General features: G+C 52.8%; 2 protein-coding genes across 2 annotated transcripts in view; both read right to left on the bottom strand.

Annotated features, from left to right (window-relative positions):
- Nucleotides 1–6,789, bottom strand: part of Stab1 (stabilin 1) — a 29,323-nt gene extending 22,534 nt beyond the window's left edge. Inside the window, exons 1-6 of the mRNA XM_087906179.1 lie at nt 6,594–6,789; nt 1,306–1,442; nt 920–1,035; nt 628–713; nt 493–562; nt 62–157 (exon numbers count right to left, since the gene is read on the bottom strand). Coding sequence (XP_087762305.1) covers nt 62–157; nt 493–562; nt 628–713; nt 920–1,035; nt 1,306–1,442; nt 6,594–6,674 — 586 coding nt within the window. The 5' untranslated portion in view covers nt 6,675–6,789. The remainder of the gene's footprint in view (nt 1–61; nt 158–492; nt 563–627; nt 714–919; nt 1,036–1,305; nt 1,443–6,593) is intronic.
- A 3,489-nt stretch (nt 6,790–10,278) lies between these two features.
- Nucleotides 10,279–13,917, bottom strand: part of Nisch (nischarin) — a 35,400-nt gene continuing 31,761 nt past the window's right edge. Inside the window, exons 17-21 of the mRNA XM_085687733.2 lie at nt 13,463–13,829; nt 12,802–12,958; nt 12,374–12,502; nt 11,729–11,890; nt 10,279–11,513 (exon numbers count right to left, since the gene is read on the bottom strand). Coding sequence (XP_085543859.1) covers nt 10,903–11,513; nt 11,729–11,890; nt 12,374–12,502; nt 12,802–12,958; nt 13,463–13,829 — 1,426 coding nt within the window. The 3' untranslated portion in view covers nt 10,279–10,902. The remainder of the gene's footprint in view (nt 11,514–11,728; nt 11,891–12,373; nt 12,503–12,801; nt 12,959–13,462; nt 13,830–13,917) is intronic.

Below are 13,917 nucleotides of genomic sequence, written 5' to 3'. Positions count from 1 at the left end.
CCCAGTTGTCCTCCCCTGCTCTGGCCACAAAAAACCTACTGTCCCAGACAGCACTGCTCACCTTGGTCACAGCGGGTGCCAGTATATCCAGCAAAACACAGGCATTTCCCATCCCCCCTTGGGCCATCGTTGCACAAGCCATGTACACAGCTGCAAACTGAGAGAGACACAAGAGCAAGTGGAACCCCAGCCTCACCAAGGTACATACGGGGACATCGCCTCCTGTCCAATTGTGTATTTGGAATGTAGGAATAATCTTGGGAATCCAGAGCCTTTGGTACAGGATCACAGGGAAAGGGGGAAGCCCAGAGAGAGCCAGGTGAAAGGGGGGGCATCGTGGAGGGCTTCCTGGAGGAGGCTTCTGAGAGGACAAAGAGCCTCAGGGCACAAGGAAGCAAGGCAAGCATCCAAGGAGGGAAAGACAAGACTGAGGAGTTAGGAGAGGTTAAAGGCTGGCAGGATTGGCCTTGCCAGGAGGCCCTGCAAGTTTACCTGATTGGCAGTCAGGTCCAAATCTGCCTGGGTCTCGGCACTCCTGGCAGGCTGAGCCGCTGAAGTTTTCCTGTGAATGCACAAAGTCAGTAGGGTTCCCCCAACATGCCCACCGTATCCCTGTTCAACCCTTACCTGACACACACAGGTCCCATTTCCAGCTGTGCCATCCAAGCAAGTCCCATGGCCATTACACGGTGTCTCGGCACCTCCAGGGCACTCTGTGGGCCCCAAGAACTCAGTTTTTCTCCCAGAATGTTCGCCTTACCTCTTCTTCCGGTCCCAACCCCTGGACAACTAGTGCTAGAGAGCTAGGGTGTCTTTCAGTGAGTGGTCACAAGGCTGAGGGCAATATAGGTGCTTCTCAGATGAGAAGGTGGGGCTGGGGCAGAGAGGGAGAGGAGCAGGTGGGCTATCTCTTCCATACCATAGCACTGGGAACCCCAATAGCCAGGGCAGCAGGCCTTCTGTACCACGTCCTTCCAGCACTCCTGGCTACAGCCACTTAAGGAGACCAGAGAGCCCCCCAGCTGCACCTCATAGCTAGGAGAGAGGGGAGGCCGTGGTGAGGTGGTGCATACTCCCACCATCCTCACACTGAGCTTCAGGGATCATATCCCACCCACCTCTGGCCTCTCCCTCTGGCCCATGGCTGAGCCCGGAGCTTGGCATATAGTAGGTGCCCAGTAAACCCCCTGGGACACAGGTATGCGGGTTAATGATACTTCGTCTGCCCCCACCTGGAGGTCAGTGAGATTCCTCTGGGTCCCCTGCCACCCTTCTGAAAGTGGGAAAGAAGCGGTGTGCCCATACCGACAGTCCAGGAGTATCTTCTCTGGGAAGTTCCGAAACCAGCCTAAGGGACACGACCGCTTCCTGACAGCTGCACACGCGGTGCAGGGCGAGTGTGTGACAAACTTGGTCTTCACGTCACAGCGTTTAGACCGCACCTGGGCCGTAGGCAGAATGTACAGTGAGGAAGGGGCCCAGACCCTGGTCTAGCCCTGAGTCCATACTGGCTACAGCAAGGCCACAATTTCCCCTCTGTTCAGTGGGCATGAGGCCAGGGAAGGTCTTGAGAAATCTCCCTATGAGGAGTTGCTAATGCCACATCCTATCCCCATGTCCACGGCTGAAAGTCTTCAGGACTTTATCTTCCTACAGGAGAATCATTTCCATCTAAGGTGAGGAGACTGAAGGTGAGGTAGCCCTTTGCCAACCTGGTATATGGACAGGGTGTGAGGCAGAGCCTGGCATACATTCATTGCATAGAATTCTTGCCTCTTTAGTCCAGATAGACACACAATAAGCCTCAGACTGTGTGCAAGAAAACAGTGACTTCAGCTGGGTGTCATGGTGCACACCTTTAGCCCCAGCACTCAGGAGGTAGAGGCAAGTGGATCTCATTGAGTTGGAGACCAGTTTGGTCTACAGAGGGAGTTCCAAGACAGTCAGGCCCACACCGCCTAGGGGCGGGGAGAATACAGTGATTTCATCTTCAGTCTATCACACTAGGACAAGGCACAAGCTTCCAGCCGAGCACCAGCCATCCCCAAAACAGAGGGTCTGGCCTGGTGTGTTTATGCTGGGCAGCCATAACCCAAAAAGCCCTGATGCCAGTCATGGCCCAAGGCCTCACCTGCAGATAGGGACCCAGAGTCCAGGCAATGACAGGCAGAGGGGGCAGCTGGCAGAACAGGACCCGGGATGTTTTAATTTTATTTCTGTTAATAAAATACCCTGATAAAATAGTTAGAGGAGTATTTCAGATCATAATTTCAGGTTATAGTCCATCATTGCAGAGAAGTCGAGGCAACAGGAACATAAAACAACTAGTGATACCACAGCCACATTTTTTTCTTCTTTCTTTCTTCCTTTTTTTTTTTTTTTTTTTTTTTTTTTTTTTTTTTTTTTTTTTTTTTTTTTGAGACAGGGTTTCTCTGTGTAAAGCCCCAGCTGTCCTGGAACTAGTTCGAAGCTGGTCTTGAACTCACAGATCCACCTGTCTCTGTCTCCCTAGTGCTGGGATTAAAGGTGTGCGCCACCACCGGCAGGCTCACATCCACAACCTTATAAGCATAGGGGAGTAACAGCAAACGTCTTAGTGCTCAAAACCCCTGTGTAGGAAATGGTGCCACCCACAGTGGTTGGGTCTTCACATGTCAGCTGACATAATCCGCATCATCTTCCACAAACACACACAGGCGAACCTGACCTAGGCATCCACAAACACATACAGGCCAGCCTGATCTCGAAATTCACAAACACACACAGGCCAAACTGACCTAGGAATCCTCAAACACACACAGGTCAAACTGACCTTGTCATTCACAAACACACACAGGTCAACTTGACCTCGAAATCCACAAACACACACAAGCCAACCTGACCTTGGAATCCTCAAACACACACAGGCCAAACTGACCTAGGAATCCTCAAACACACACAGGCCAAACTGACCTAGGAATTCTCAAACACACATGGGCCAAACTGACCTCGAAATTCACAAACACACACAAGCCAACCTGACCTTGGAATCCTCAAACACACACAGGCCAAACTGACCTAGGAATCCTCAAACACACACAGGCCAAACTGACCTCGAAATTCACAAACACACACAAGCCAACCTGACCTTGGAATCCTCAAACACACACAGGCCAAACTGACCTAGGAATCCTCAAACACACACAGGCCAAACTGACCTCGAAATTCACAAACACACACAAGCCAACCTGACCTTGGAATCCTCAAACACACACAGGCCAAACTGACCTAGGAATCCACAAACACACACAGGCCAACCTGACCTTGGAATCCTCAAACACACACAGGCCAAACTGACCTAGGAATCCACAAACACACACAGGCCAGCCTGACCTAGGAATCCTTCATTGAGACCCCCTTCCCAGGTGAGTCCCAGCTGTGCCATGGTGACCACTGAAACTACTCCCGCGACTTGAACCTGAATGTATTAAGAGAGTTGGCCAGAGCCAGTGTCTGGCTGAAGGGGCAACAGAACCAAGGCTGGGGATGAAAAGGAGCAATGACCACGTGTGACCTGCACAGTAGCGTGAAAGGGAGATGGGGAGTGGCTGGGGGCCAGGCTGACAACAACCAGCTAAGCTTGGGTGAGGCAGAGCTGGGTACGGCCCCAGGACTCGGCTGATGAGTTGTTTGTTGTTTTTAAGGTTTCTTGTTTATTGTTTGCTCATTTGTTTGTTTTGAGACAGGGTTTCTTTGGGTAGCCTTGACTGTCTTAGACCTCTCTCTGAAGACCAGGCAGGCTTTGAACTCAGAGATCCACCTGCCTCTGTCTCCTGACTGCTGAGATTAAATACATATACCACCACTACCCAGTAAATTTGTTTCTTAAAGCTTTCATATATGTTTATATTGCATGTCTCATGCAGCCCCAGGCTGGCTTTGACTTTCTGACCCTCCTACCTCCATGTCCACCTGTTATAAGTGTGAGCTACCACACTTGGCTTCAGCGAGTGCTTTAAAGTGTAGAGAACTGAGTCCGGGCGGAGATGGGGCGGGGCGGGGTGGGTGAGGGCATCACTTGAGGGTGTTATGCTGGTGGGGGTGGAAGGTGTGAAGAGGCCCTTGCTGCTTCTGTCCTGTTGTCCCAGACAGAGACAGCAGTCCTCCACTGAGGACTCCTTTAGGGCCAAAGAGAAGCTATAGGGCTGTACCCTGGAGGACAGACTGAGCCTCTAGCTGGGGGTGACAGGCTGAGAGGAGGGATGGCTTGGAGAAGACACATGTTCTCTTCTTGAAACTGCTGACCACACGGCACTCCAGAATCCCTCTCCTAAAATGAGTTACACATGAGTGACTTCCCAAAACCAGAGAAAAGGAAAAACACTTTCTTTGGGGGAGTACAAAGTCCCAGGCGCCCATCCCTGCTGTTCTGATTTCTGCTCAGCTCTGCGGTCTACCAAGAGGGAAGTTACTCAGCACAACCTCAGAACCGGCTGTTTGGGTCCTGAGGTTAGGTTTGGATTCGTCATCACAAAGTTCGTCTTTGCAGAACCAGGGCACATCTAGGAAACTGAACGACTTTGGCTGAGGTTCAGGGCATGTGCTGGCTGATGGTGGGAGCCTCCAAACCACCTGCCGAGGCAGGCAGAGGTTGCAGTGCAGCCGCCACTAGAGTGCTCTGCCGGGCTTGGGTAATGCTCATGCTGAGTTGAGAACTGTCACTCAGAGTGAGGGAGGGGGGCGGGGGGGGGGAGCTGGAGCTTTGTGAGTGTGTGTGAAGTGGTGATGGGTGGATAAGCCAACTGCCAAATCAGCACCTTTCCAGGGACCACAGCCTAGACAGGCATTCAAATCGGCATTGATCCAGCTGAGTGGGATGGGGCTGGACTTCAGCTTTCTGGGGGGCACCTTGGGACCTGCTAGAGCACTCAGTTCAGGGTTGAGTTTACAGTATCTGTCTCCTATGCTGGGGAAACCGAAGAGACATGAACTATTAAACCCAATAGTAAGGCGAAAGAAACTCCCCAAGCTGGGACCAAGGTCCTGAAGAGGCTCTAGGTGGACAGCCTAGAACCTAAACCCCATAAGGCAGGAAGGGCTCCTGAGCTGCTCCCCGCACCGCTCCTCTGGATTACAGGAGACTGGACAGAGCTGGGGGCTCGGCGATGCCCCTGCTTTTGTACCTTGGCTGTGGACCCCAGTCACTGGGCTTCTAGATGGACATATGCTAAGATCCTCCCTCAGGGAGCTCCGGGCGCCTCCACTGCCCAAGCCTGCTGTGCCAAGCCCTATTGCCATCATCTTTGTTGGCTGTGTGACCCAGGGGTGCCTTTCCCCATTCCTGGCAGCTTGTGTCTCATGTCTTATAGGATGAGAGGACTGCGAGAGGAAGAAAGGACATTTCTACTACAGGGACCTCAGGACCTCTTCTCTGGTCTAGACTGGCTGGGCCCTAGTCCCAGAATTACAGACTTAGGAGTGTCTAGAACTATACCAAGTCTGACAAAACAAACAAACAACAAGCCCTCCAAGCTGAGGTCTCTCACTAACCTCTGTCCCCACTGCCCAGAACACAGGTGACAAGGTGATTTCCAGCCAGGCACACCCCAGGAGCTGGCGGTTTTTCCACCATCATGCTCACCCGGTGTCCCACCTGCCCCTCCCAGCCCTGGCCTGGCCCTGAAATCATTTTTCCCCCCATGGAACCACAGGGAGTGTAAAGACAAAGAGCCCCAGGGCTACCTGGTGGCAGACCCCTCTCTACCACAGGACATTTTGAAACCGCTCAAGAAACAGATGAACTTGGCCTCACAAGGGAATCTCTCTTGGTCAGCTACAGACCCCAAAGCTCAGTCTCCGCAGTCCGGGTGTGGAGCTCTTCCCAAAGCCCAAACAGCAGCCTCCCTACTATGGGATGGGGAGACTTAGGAACAGGCAGCCTGGCACTCTCAGCCACAGAGGCCTCTTATCCTCTCTGTGCACCCACATGGGGACTTGCAGGCCTGAGCAGGAATCACAGGCTGCGGTCCAGACTGCGGTTGTAGTGGGGACAGCTTGTTGCCATCCTTCATTAGCCTTGGATGCCCACTGAAAGAACAGAACAAGCTGGCCAGAGGTTGTAAAGACTGAAGGGGCTATGCCCAGGGCTGGCCAGGGGCAGTTCTGAGACTTAAGACAGGCTCAGAGCTGGTCACAGGCACATGTGTGGCCAGGTTCTGAATGAGTCTCTCCATTTAGAGTGCCCAGAAGCTGGGTAGTGATCACATCTAAAAAGCCCCAGGTAAGGACCACATAGACGATGGTCTCAGTCTGGGTAGGGAGGCCAGGAGGCTAGGGCTTGCTCTGTTCCCACGCACTCACAGGCTGGAGAACCCAGGATGGCTGCCCATACATAGTACACAAACAGTTTGCCAGACATAGAGATCAAGCTGATGTAGCCTTGAACTTCAAGTAGAAGAGCCACAGACTTCAGCCTGGGCAGTTGGGACAACAGCCTGGCAACCTGGGCCCTCATAGACGTCAGACAGGTACCAGCTGCTTTGATAGCCCCCCACCCCATACATGCACCAGCTATGCACGCTCCGTCCCCGGTCCCTGAGACTGATTCCACTCACCTTCTGCCCTCCGATGATGTTGGAGCCTGATAGGCAGAAGATCAAAAAGCAGAACAAAAGGAGAATCCTGGATTCTGCCATTGTAGGCAGATCCGCTGTCTAAGCGAGAAACTGTGTGGAGACAGAGGTTGCAGTGGCAGGCAGTGCGTGAGCTCCAAGAGGCAGGCATGAGGAAGGAGGCAGGACAGGGTGGGTGAGCAGTCGCTTTAAAAGCTATCCGTCAGCTCACCCCCACAGGAACCCACCAGGATTTCCTCCTGCGTATCAGCAGCCTGCAGGCGGAAGGGAAGACGCTGGCCACTGACCCCCACGTGGACGACCTGGGCCCAGTTCAGGCCTTCCTGGCCCAGGATCCTGACATCACAGTCTGGAGGTCCAAAGCTACCATCAGCTACCTGCCTGGGGTCTAGGGGAGATTCTGAAGCAAATTCAAACACCGATAAACAATTTTCCTGCTTCTGTCAAGCCGGTTTTTCATTCAGAGCCTTTAGGGTTCTGGTGGCTGGCTGGCTAGGAGGTAGTGGGGCGGCCCCTGTTCTGGGCTGGCCACCCCTGGACCAGCTGCCTCACTCTTTCCCCCCAACATCAGTAGAGAGAAGTGTTAGGGCCAGGCTAACTCCCCACATTGTTCTTCCCTCACCAGCCTGCACCACTCTTGCCCCTCACAGAGCCCCCATCAGTCCCGCTCTAATTTGCAACCACAACCCAGGTCCCCCTTCCCCGACTGCCTGCCCTGCCCCCCACTGCCTACCACACGTCAATCCTTTCTAAGCCTGTGGTGTGTTTCTGTGGTGTCTCCAGCTCTGCTCAAATGTCAGCTCCACAGCCTAAGGAGTTTCTTTAATCTTTTAGGGATACTCAGGCAAACTCACGATTCATAGGTTCAAGTTAGAAAAGAATTTCAGGAGTGGCCAGCATGAACTAGAACTGAGGTTTTATTAAAAATAGCGTTAAAGAATTAAAGCGCATTCAAGAACACGGGTGCAGGCTTCTCAGTCATCATTTATTAAAATACTTAAGTTTTTTGGGTTTGCTTTTGTTTTGTTTTCTGAGACATGGTTTCTCTGTGTAGCGCTGGCTGTCCTGGAATTTGCTCTGAGAACCAGGTTCGTCTCAAACTCAGATATCCACTTGCCTCTGCCTCCTGAGTGGCGGGATTAAAGGAGTGCACCGCCAACACTTGGCTTTAATGTGGATGGGGCTTTAACTGGACTTTTTGTTCCCCACATTCTTGTAAAATTTTTCTATTCTGCCTCTTGGCCAACTGGGGCTTTTCTCTTAAAGTGAGCTCCAGTGAGCCGGGCGCTGGTGGCGCACGCCTTTAATCCCAGCATTTGGGAGGCAGAGGCAGGCAGAGCTCTGTGAGTTCGAGGCCAGTCTGGTCTACAGAGTGAGTTCCAGGACAGGCTCCAAAGCTACAGAGAAACCCTGTCTTAAAAAAAAAACAAAAAACAAAAAACAAAAAGTAAGCTCCAGTGTACATGCTGCTTTCCTCTCAGGCAGGTGTGGGGTCTGGTGTTGAAGCCATTGGTTTGGACGAAAATCTCTTGCTGTGCCCGAAAGACCAGACACATGGATCTCAATTGCAGCATGTGTAAGGGACTGTCTCATTAGCTGCCACCCAAGCCTAATTTAAATGTTCTCTGTGCCTTTTTGTCTCCTCTAAGTCTTGTCTGGTTTGGGTCTGTCCAGCTACTTCTCAATGCTGCCTGATTAAAGAATTAGGTTTTCTTTGCTCTAATAAATTCTGCTACATTTTATTAGTTTAAGGCTGTGTGTGTTGTTGGGCGTTAAGCCCTGGGCCTGGTACATGCTGCAGGTGCTTTGCTTCTTACACCCCAGCTCGGGTTTTCCTTTATACGAGGGTTCAGAGCACTTCTGCAACCTGACCCCAGGCTTCCAGGCAACCCAGTGTTTGGTTTCATCCCCCTCGGCACTGGCAATCAGCGGGCACTGTCCTATTTGCTAGTTCATTTTTTGTATCCCCTGGAGTATCAGCTGAGAAAGAGCAGGGGTACCATCTTGGCTAGTACAGATGTGTAAAAGAGACACAGATTAAAATGAAGATAGTTGATTTACTATTCCTGCTATTGTTAGAGGATGTAGGCTCAGATGAGCTGAGTTTATGCTTCGGATCCAGCCTCCCCCAGGAGGGATCCTGAGGACCAGGCTCCTGGAGAGTGGGAGGCTACCTGTTACAGCTCTGTTACTTGCTATATTTTCTGTTTCTCCCCGGCCCCTTCCTCTTCCTCCCTTCTCTGAAACAAACTTCCTTAGAATTTACAGCATAGCTCAAACTGGCCTCAGACGCTTGACCTTCCTGGCCTGGGTCACCAAGCCTAGCTTTTTAATTTTTTTTAAAAAACAAGGGTCTTGCTGTATACTCCAGGCTGGCTGGGCTCTCATGATCCTGCCTCAGCCTCCTGCTTACATTACGGTTATAAGTGTGTGTATGGTTTGAATAAAATGCCCCCCCCCCATAGCCCCATAGGGACTGGCACTATTAGGTGTGTGGCCTTGTTGGAGGAAGTGTGTCACTGGTGGTGGGCTTTGAGGTCTTAGATGCTCAAACCAGGCCGGTGCCTCACAGTTCTCTCTGATTCTGTGACCCAGACGTGACTCTCAGTCCTTTCTAGCACACCATCATGGTGCTTCCGGTCATGACGGTAACTGTAAGTCAACCCCAATCTAATGCTTTCCATTAGGAGTTGCTGTGGTTGTAGTGTTTCTTCGCAGCAACAGAACCCTAGGACAGTTGCACCATCACCCGCTTCCATTTGGGTGGATGCTGTGTGGTCCTGGTGCCCAGGGCCACATGCTTCCCTGCTCTTCCTTGGCAGGTCCCAGCCTGCCAGTGTGGAGGGCTAGGCTGGCCTTGGAGGTCTGGCTGCTGGGCATTAAGGGTGAGAAGCCCTTTTCTGGGAACTCTTTTGGCTTCCTTCTCTTTCCTCTACACCCACACGCTTTCTGAGGACAGCAGGGTCTCCATGCTAGGATTCTACTCTGATGGCAGCAAAAGAGAAAAAGAAAAAGAAAAAAGAAAAAAGAAAACAAAAACCCACCACTAGACTAACAAACTGGGGAGCAGCAGCGTAGAGCCTGGGGCTTAATCAGTCAGTCACTCTAAATCCATCTTACCTTTCCCACAACCCAGCCCACTGTCTGGTCCAGATGAGGCGAGTGGGAAACAGGCCCTGCTCTAGTAGTGGGAAACGGTAGAGGAAGGGTGGGAATCAGGGGTTGGCCATCCATGAAACCTGAGGTCCTACTTGGCAGGGCCCCTGAGGTAGCTGCCTACCTTCACCACGACTACAGGCAGAGAAAAGCAGGAGGCTCTTCTTGCCACTGTCCATCACCTGGTTCACTTCCTACTGCCATTCATAGGCCATCTTCATCAGACCCCTAGTCGCACACAAATTAGCAACCCCAGTCTCCAGGCCTTACCGTTAAGCTTCAAGGGGGCGAGACCCAGATGCAGGACACACGGAGGAAGGGGAAGAGGTGGGCTGTTATCGGAGGGGAGCCCTGAAGAACTGCATAGATTATTCTTTGCCTGGCTCCAGGTTTGACCACAGTCAAACATGGCTCTATCCAGAGGTTCTCCCCATCCCCGTCTGTAGTCTCTTCCATACTGACCATGCCCTTGGTTGAAGCCCCAGTTATCTTTGACCTAGAAGACCCAGACTGTGTCAAACTTCACTTTATTAGAATAGAGAAAATAGGCAACAGGAATTATGCTTGGTGCTGGCAGCTCTAAGTCCCTTGCACCAGCTCCTCTTGGCCCCATGGCCTGGGAACTCCCCATAGGACTTCCTCTTGTCTGGACCTGAGGAAGCCTCCATTTTGGAAAAGTCCACAAAATGGGAGCTTCCATTGTGTATTCTGCTACCAGCTTCACAATTAGCAGCAAAATGCCCACAACAGCAACAGCGGACTGGACTCAACACTCTGGGAAAGGAGGCGGAGGTTACCAGGTTCACAGCGCCACGCGTTAACAAGAGCATCACAATCACGGACAAACAATGCTGTGTGCCTGGCCGTACCATGTCAGAGGCAGGCACAAGGGAGGCTGACGGCACAAGGACACTCTGGTGGGGCTGGCATACTTCTTCCCAGCATTAGGAAGAATGAACACAACACACATGTCCACATTCTCTGTGGGAGCTGTATGGGGGCCACGGGCAATCAATGTATAGAATTCAGGGAGGGGAGGACACCATAAAAGGAACATAGAAGGCCGGCTTCTTTGCCCCCACGGGCACCAGGCCAGACCACACACAACAGGTGGCCAGGGCTGTTGTGGCCTGCACTAGCCGGTAAGCTCCACAGGCAGCTCCCTGCCACAAAGGGCTTCCCACTGACGTGCTAGCAGTGAGATGAGCTTTTCTCGGCTCTCAGCACTGGGGACAAACACCTGCCACTGGACCTCCCGGCCCTGGCCAGCCCTGCCAGGATAACCTGGCATCTCCCCAAAGTGGTCTAGGGTGACGTTGCCCATGAGGTCGTGACCCTGCATGTCATCAAACACAAGAGTGAGGGCCTGTGGGTAGGGCTGGTAGCCCATAAGTACCCGGTCCAAATCCCGGACACGGCGGCCATCATCTAGCCGGTATCTGTCCCTCTGTGGTGGCTCTTTGGCAAATTCAGGCAACGGATAGTGGATATAGTCCTCATCTAGGAGAAAGATCTCAGCACTGGTGAGAATGAGTGTCTTGGGGCGCAGTGGACCCCTGCTTCGTCCAGGCTGTGGTGTGACCACCTGGAAGGCCTGGATATACAATAATATGCTGAGGGATGGAGCCTTTCCAGGATCAGCCAACTTCTGTGCCACGATATAGGTCAGGTCCCCAACCTCTTCCTCACTGGGGTAGGTGAACTTGACACGGCTGGAATGGATCAGCTCATAGTTCTCCATTTTTCCTACAGGAAGAGATGACATTAGGGCTGTAGCCTGAGCTAGCCTTTGGTGGGGTTAGAAGCAACAGCAGCCCCACACTAGCCCTAGACTCTAAGTGAGAGCTACCTCCTGGATAGAATCTGCCATGGAAGAGGCCCATATAAAGCCCTGGCCAGCTCAGCACAGAAGTGTAAGGTTAGAGACAGATACAGTGAGGGCTCTGGGGTGGACAGGATACCTGTGTTCTTGTCCCCAAATTCTGAGTAGAAGTCCTTGTCAAGAGGCTCAGGGGAGGGCGTGCGCTCCAGCGAGGAGAGCACGACCATGAGGTGCTGGAGGAAGCAGTGTGTCAGGTAGCTGTCACGAGTCAAGCATGTGACCACTTGCGTTGGGGAGGAACCTGCACAAGAAGGGGCTGGTCACAGGTACAGGCCACCACTCCCATCCCCTGCAAAGTCCCTGCCCAGAAAACCAGGACCTGGAGGGTCCATGTAGGAGGGCATCATGGACCCAGGGAAGTGGCCATATCTCAGGCAGGAAGGGCTGAGACATTTTTCTGGAAGGGATAGAGGCATTAGGGGAAGAGCTTAGCTTTCTCTCTTCAGGAAGTGTGAGTCAGAAACATCCTGCCCCTAGGCTGAGGGCCCACTCTGCTGTAGTTCGGGTTGGCTGCTCCCTGCACACCCGCCTCCCACTTCTATAAACCCTGGTATGGGAGTCCTGCCATCTCAGCAGTTCCTGGAGCTGCTTCCTCCCACCCGAGTACTTGACTGTAAGTGGACATAATGTGTCTAGTGATAATGCACCCATGTGCTCGAGGTAGAGGCCCACTGATGACACTGGCCTTCACCCAAACTGGGACAAACCACACAGGGTCACTTACCAGTCAGCCGGAAGTACTGGTCGAAAAGGCCAACATTGACTGACTGCAGGTCACTGAGCTTGAACACAAAGCACTGAGAGATGTGGAAAGGACTGTTGATATAGTCCGTGTTTTTCTGATGCCAGAAATCTGTGACGAAGAGAAGAGGCCAAGGTTAAACATGTGCAGCGGGAGCGTCACCTGGCAAGGAGCCACCACCACCTGCATGCATGGAGGACTTCAAGAGACCGGGTGTGGGTACCAGCTCGGCGGAGTCACCAAATCACTGGATGAGACTCCCACTGAGATTCAAGAGGCAGAGGCTATCACATCCCTGCACGTGAGAGCCAGTGCCCACGCATTCCCTGGCATGGCACCCATATCTGACCTTAGGGACGTACTGTTGTCACCCCTTCCTGCTCCAAGACCCTGCAGGCTGGAGCGCCTACCCTGTAGTGGTTCAGAGAAGTAGCGGCGGAGGCCATCATGCAGCACGAAGTACACAGCCTTGGTGGAGAGCAGCACACAGGCGGTCACCTCCAGTCCTGGGCTCTGGTAGAACACCACTGACGACCACAGGAGGTGCCTCAGCTCCTCGTTTTCAACCTGGGTATAGGAGAGCTATGTGGGAGCCTGCAGGAGTACGGAGCGAGGCAGGCCACACCTTCCTTCCTCCTAGACCACACTTGAGTGCAGAATCCAGGCAGCCTTATCCTTCCATCTGTGCCAACCTTCTACTGGGGTGACTCCTGGTCTTAGAAACTGCTCATGGACTCGGATGAGGAGGGATAGGAAGCTCATCGCATTTATCAAGCAAATTCAGAGCAGAGAAGAGGTGAGAAAAGGAGGTGTTTGTGCCTGCACCAGGGCTACACAGAGTTAGATATGACAGGGCACACCTGGTTGGGAGGTGAGTGGCAGACCATTTGACCAGATCCTTAATGCTGCGAGCAGGTGAAGATGACGACCACATGATGTCAGAGAAATCTGGGACCTAAGGATGTCCCCACACAAACCCTGCTCTACCCTCAGACTGACTGGTAGCACAGCAGAGCCTACAGCTCTTCCCACGCAAGTGTCAGGCAGCAAGAGCAGCGCCTGGGCCAATACCTCAGCAATGCTGCTGTGGAAGAGATCGATGATGGCGCTCCCCTGAAGACTGGCAATGTGCTGGAGTGATGGGCAGACTGGCAAGTGAGAAGGGATTTGATTCTCCTCAGATGTGGACTGGATCAGGTGCTCGCTTGGGTACTGGGCAGGGGCCTCAGCTTGTGCCAGCGTCTCTGCTTGTGCCTCCGCTGGAGCTGGAGCCTCCGCTGGAGCTGGAGCCTCTGCTGGAGCTGGAGCCGGAGCCTCTGCAGGAGCTGGAGCTTCTGTAGGAGCCGGAGCCTCTGCTGGAGTTGTAGCAGGAACTGGAGCTGGAGTCGGAACTGCAGCAGGAGCTTCTGCTGGGGCCTCCTGTGGTCGTTGCTTATCACTACATCCCCCAGTGACCCAAGAAATGCCAAGTAAACATGTGAACCCTACAGAGATTCATATCTATGCACATCAGAGTGTAAAGGTCA

The sequence above is a fragment of the Myodes glareolus genome, chromosome 5, assembly GCF_982192425.1.
Source record: "Myodes glareolus chromosome 5, mMyoGla1.1, whole genome shotgun sequence".
Classification (NCBI taxonomy): Eukaryota; Metazoa; Chordata; class Mammalia; order Rodentia; family Cricetidae; genus Myodes; species Myodes glareolus.
The sequence above is the reverse complement of the archived record's forward strand: the minus strand, read 5'-3'. Positions and strand labels throughout refer to the sequence as shown.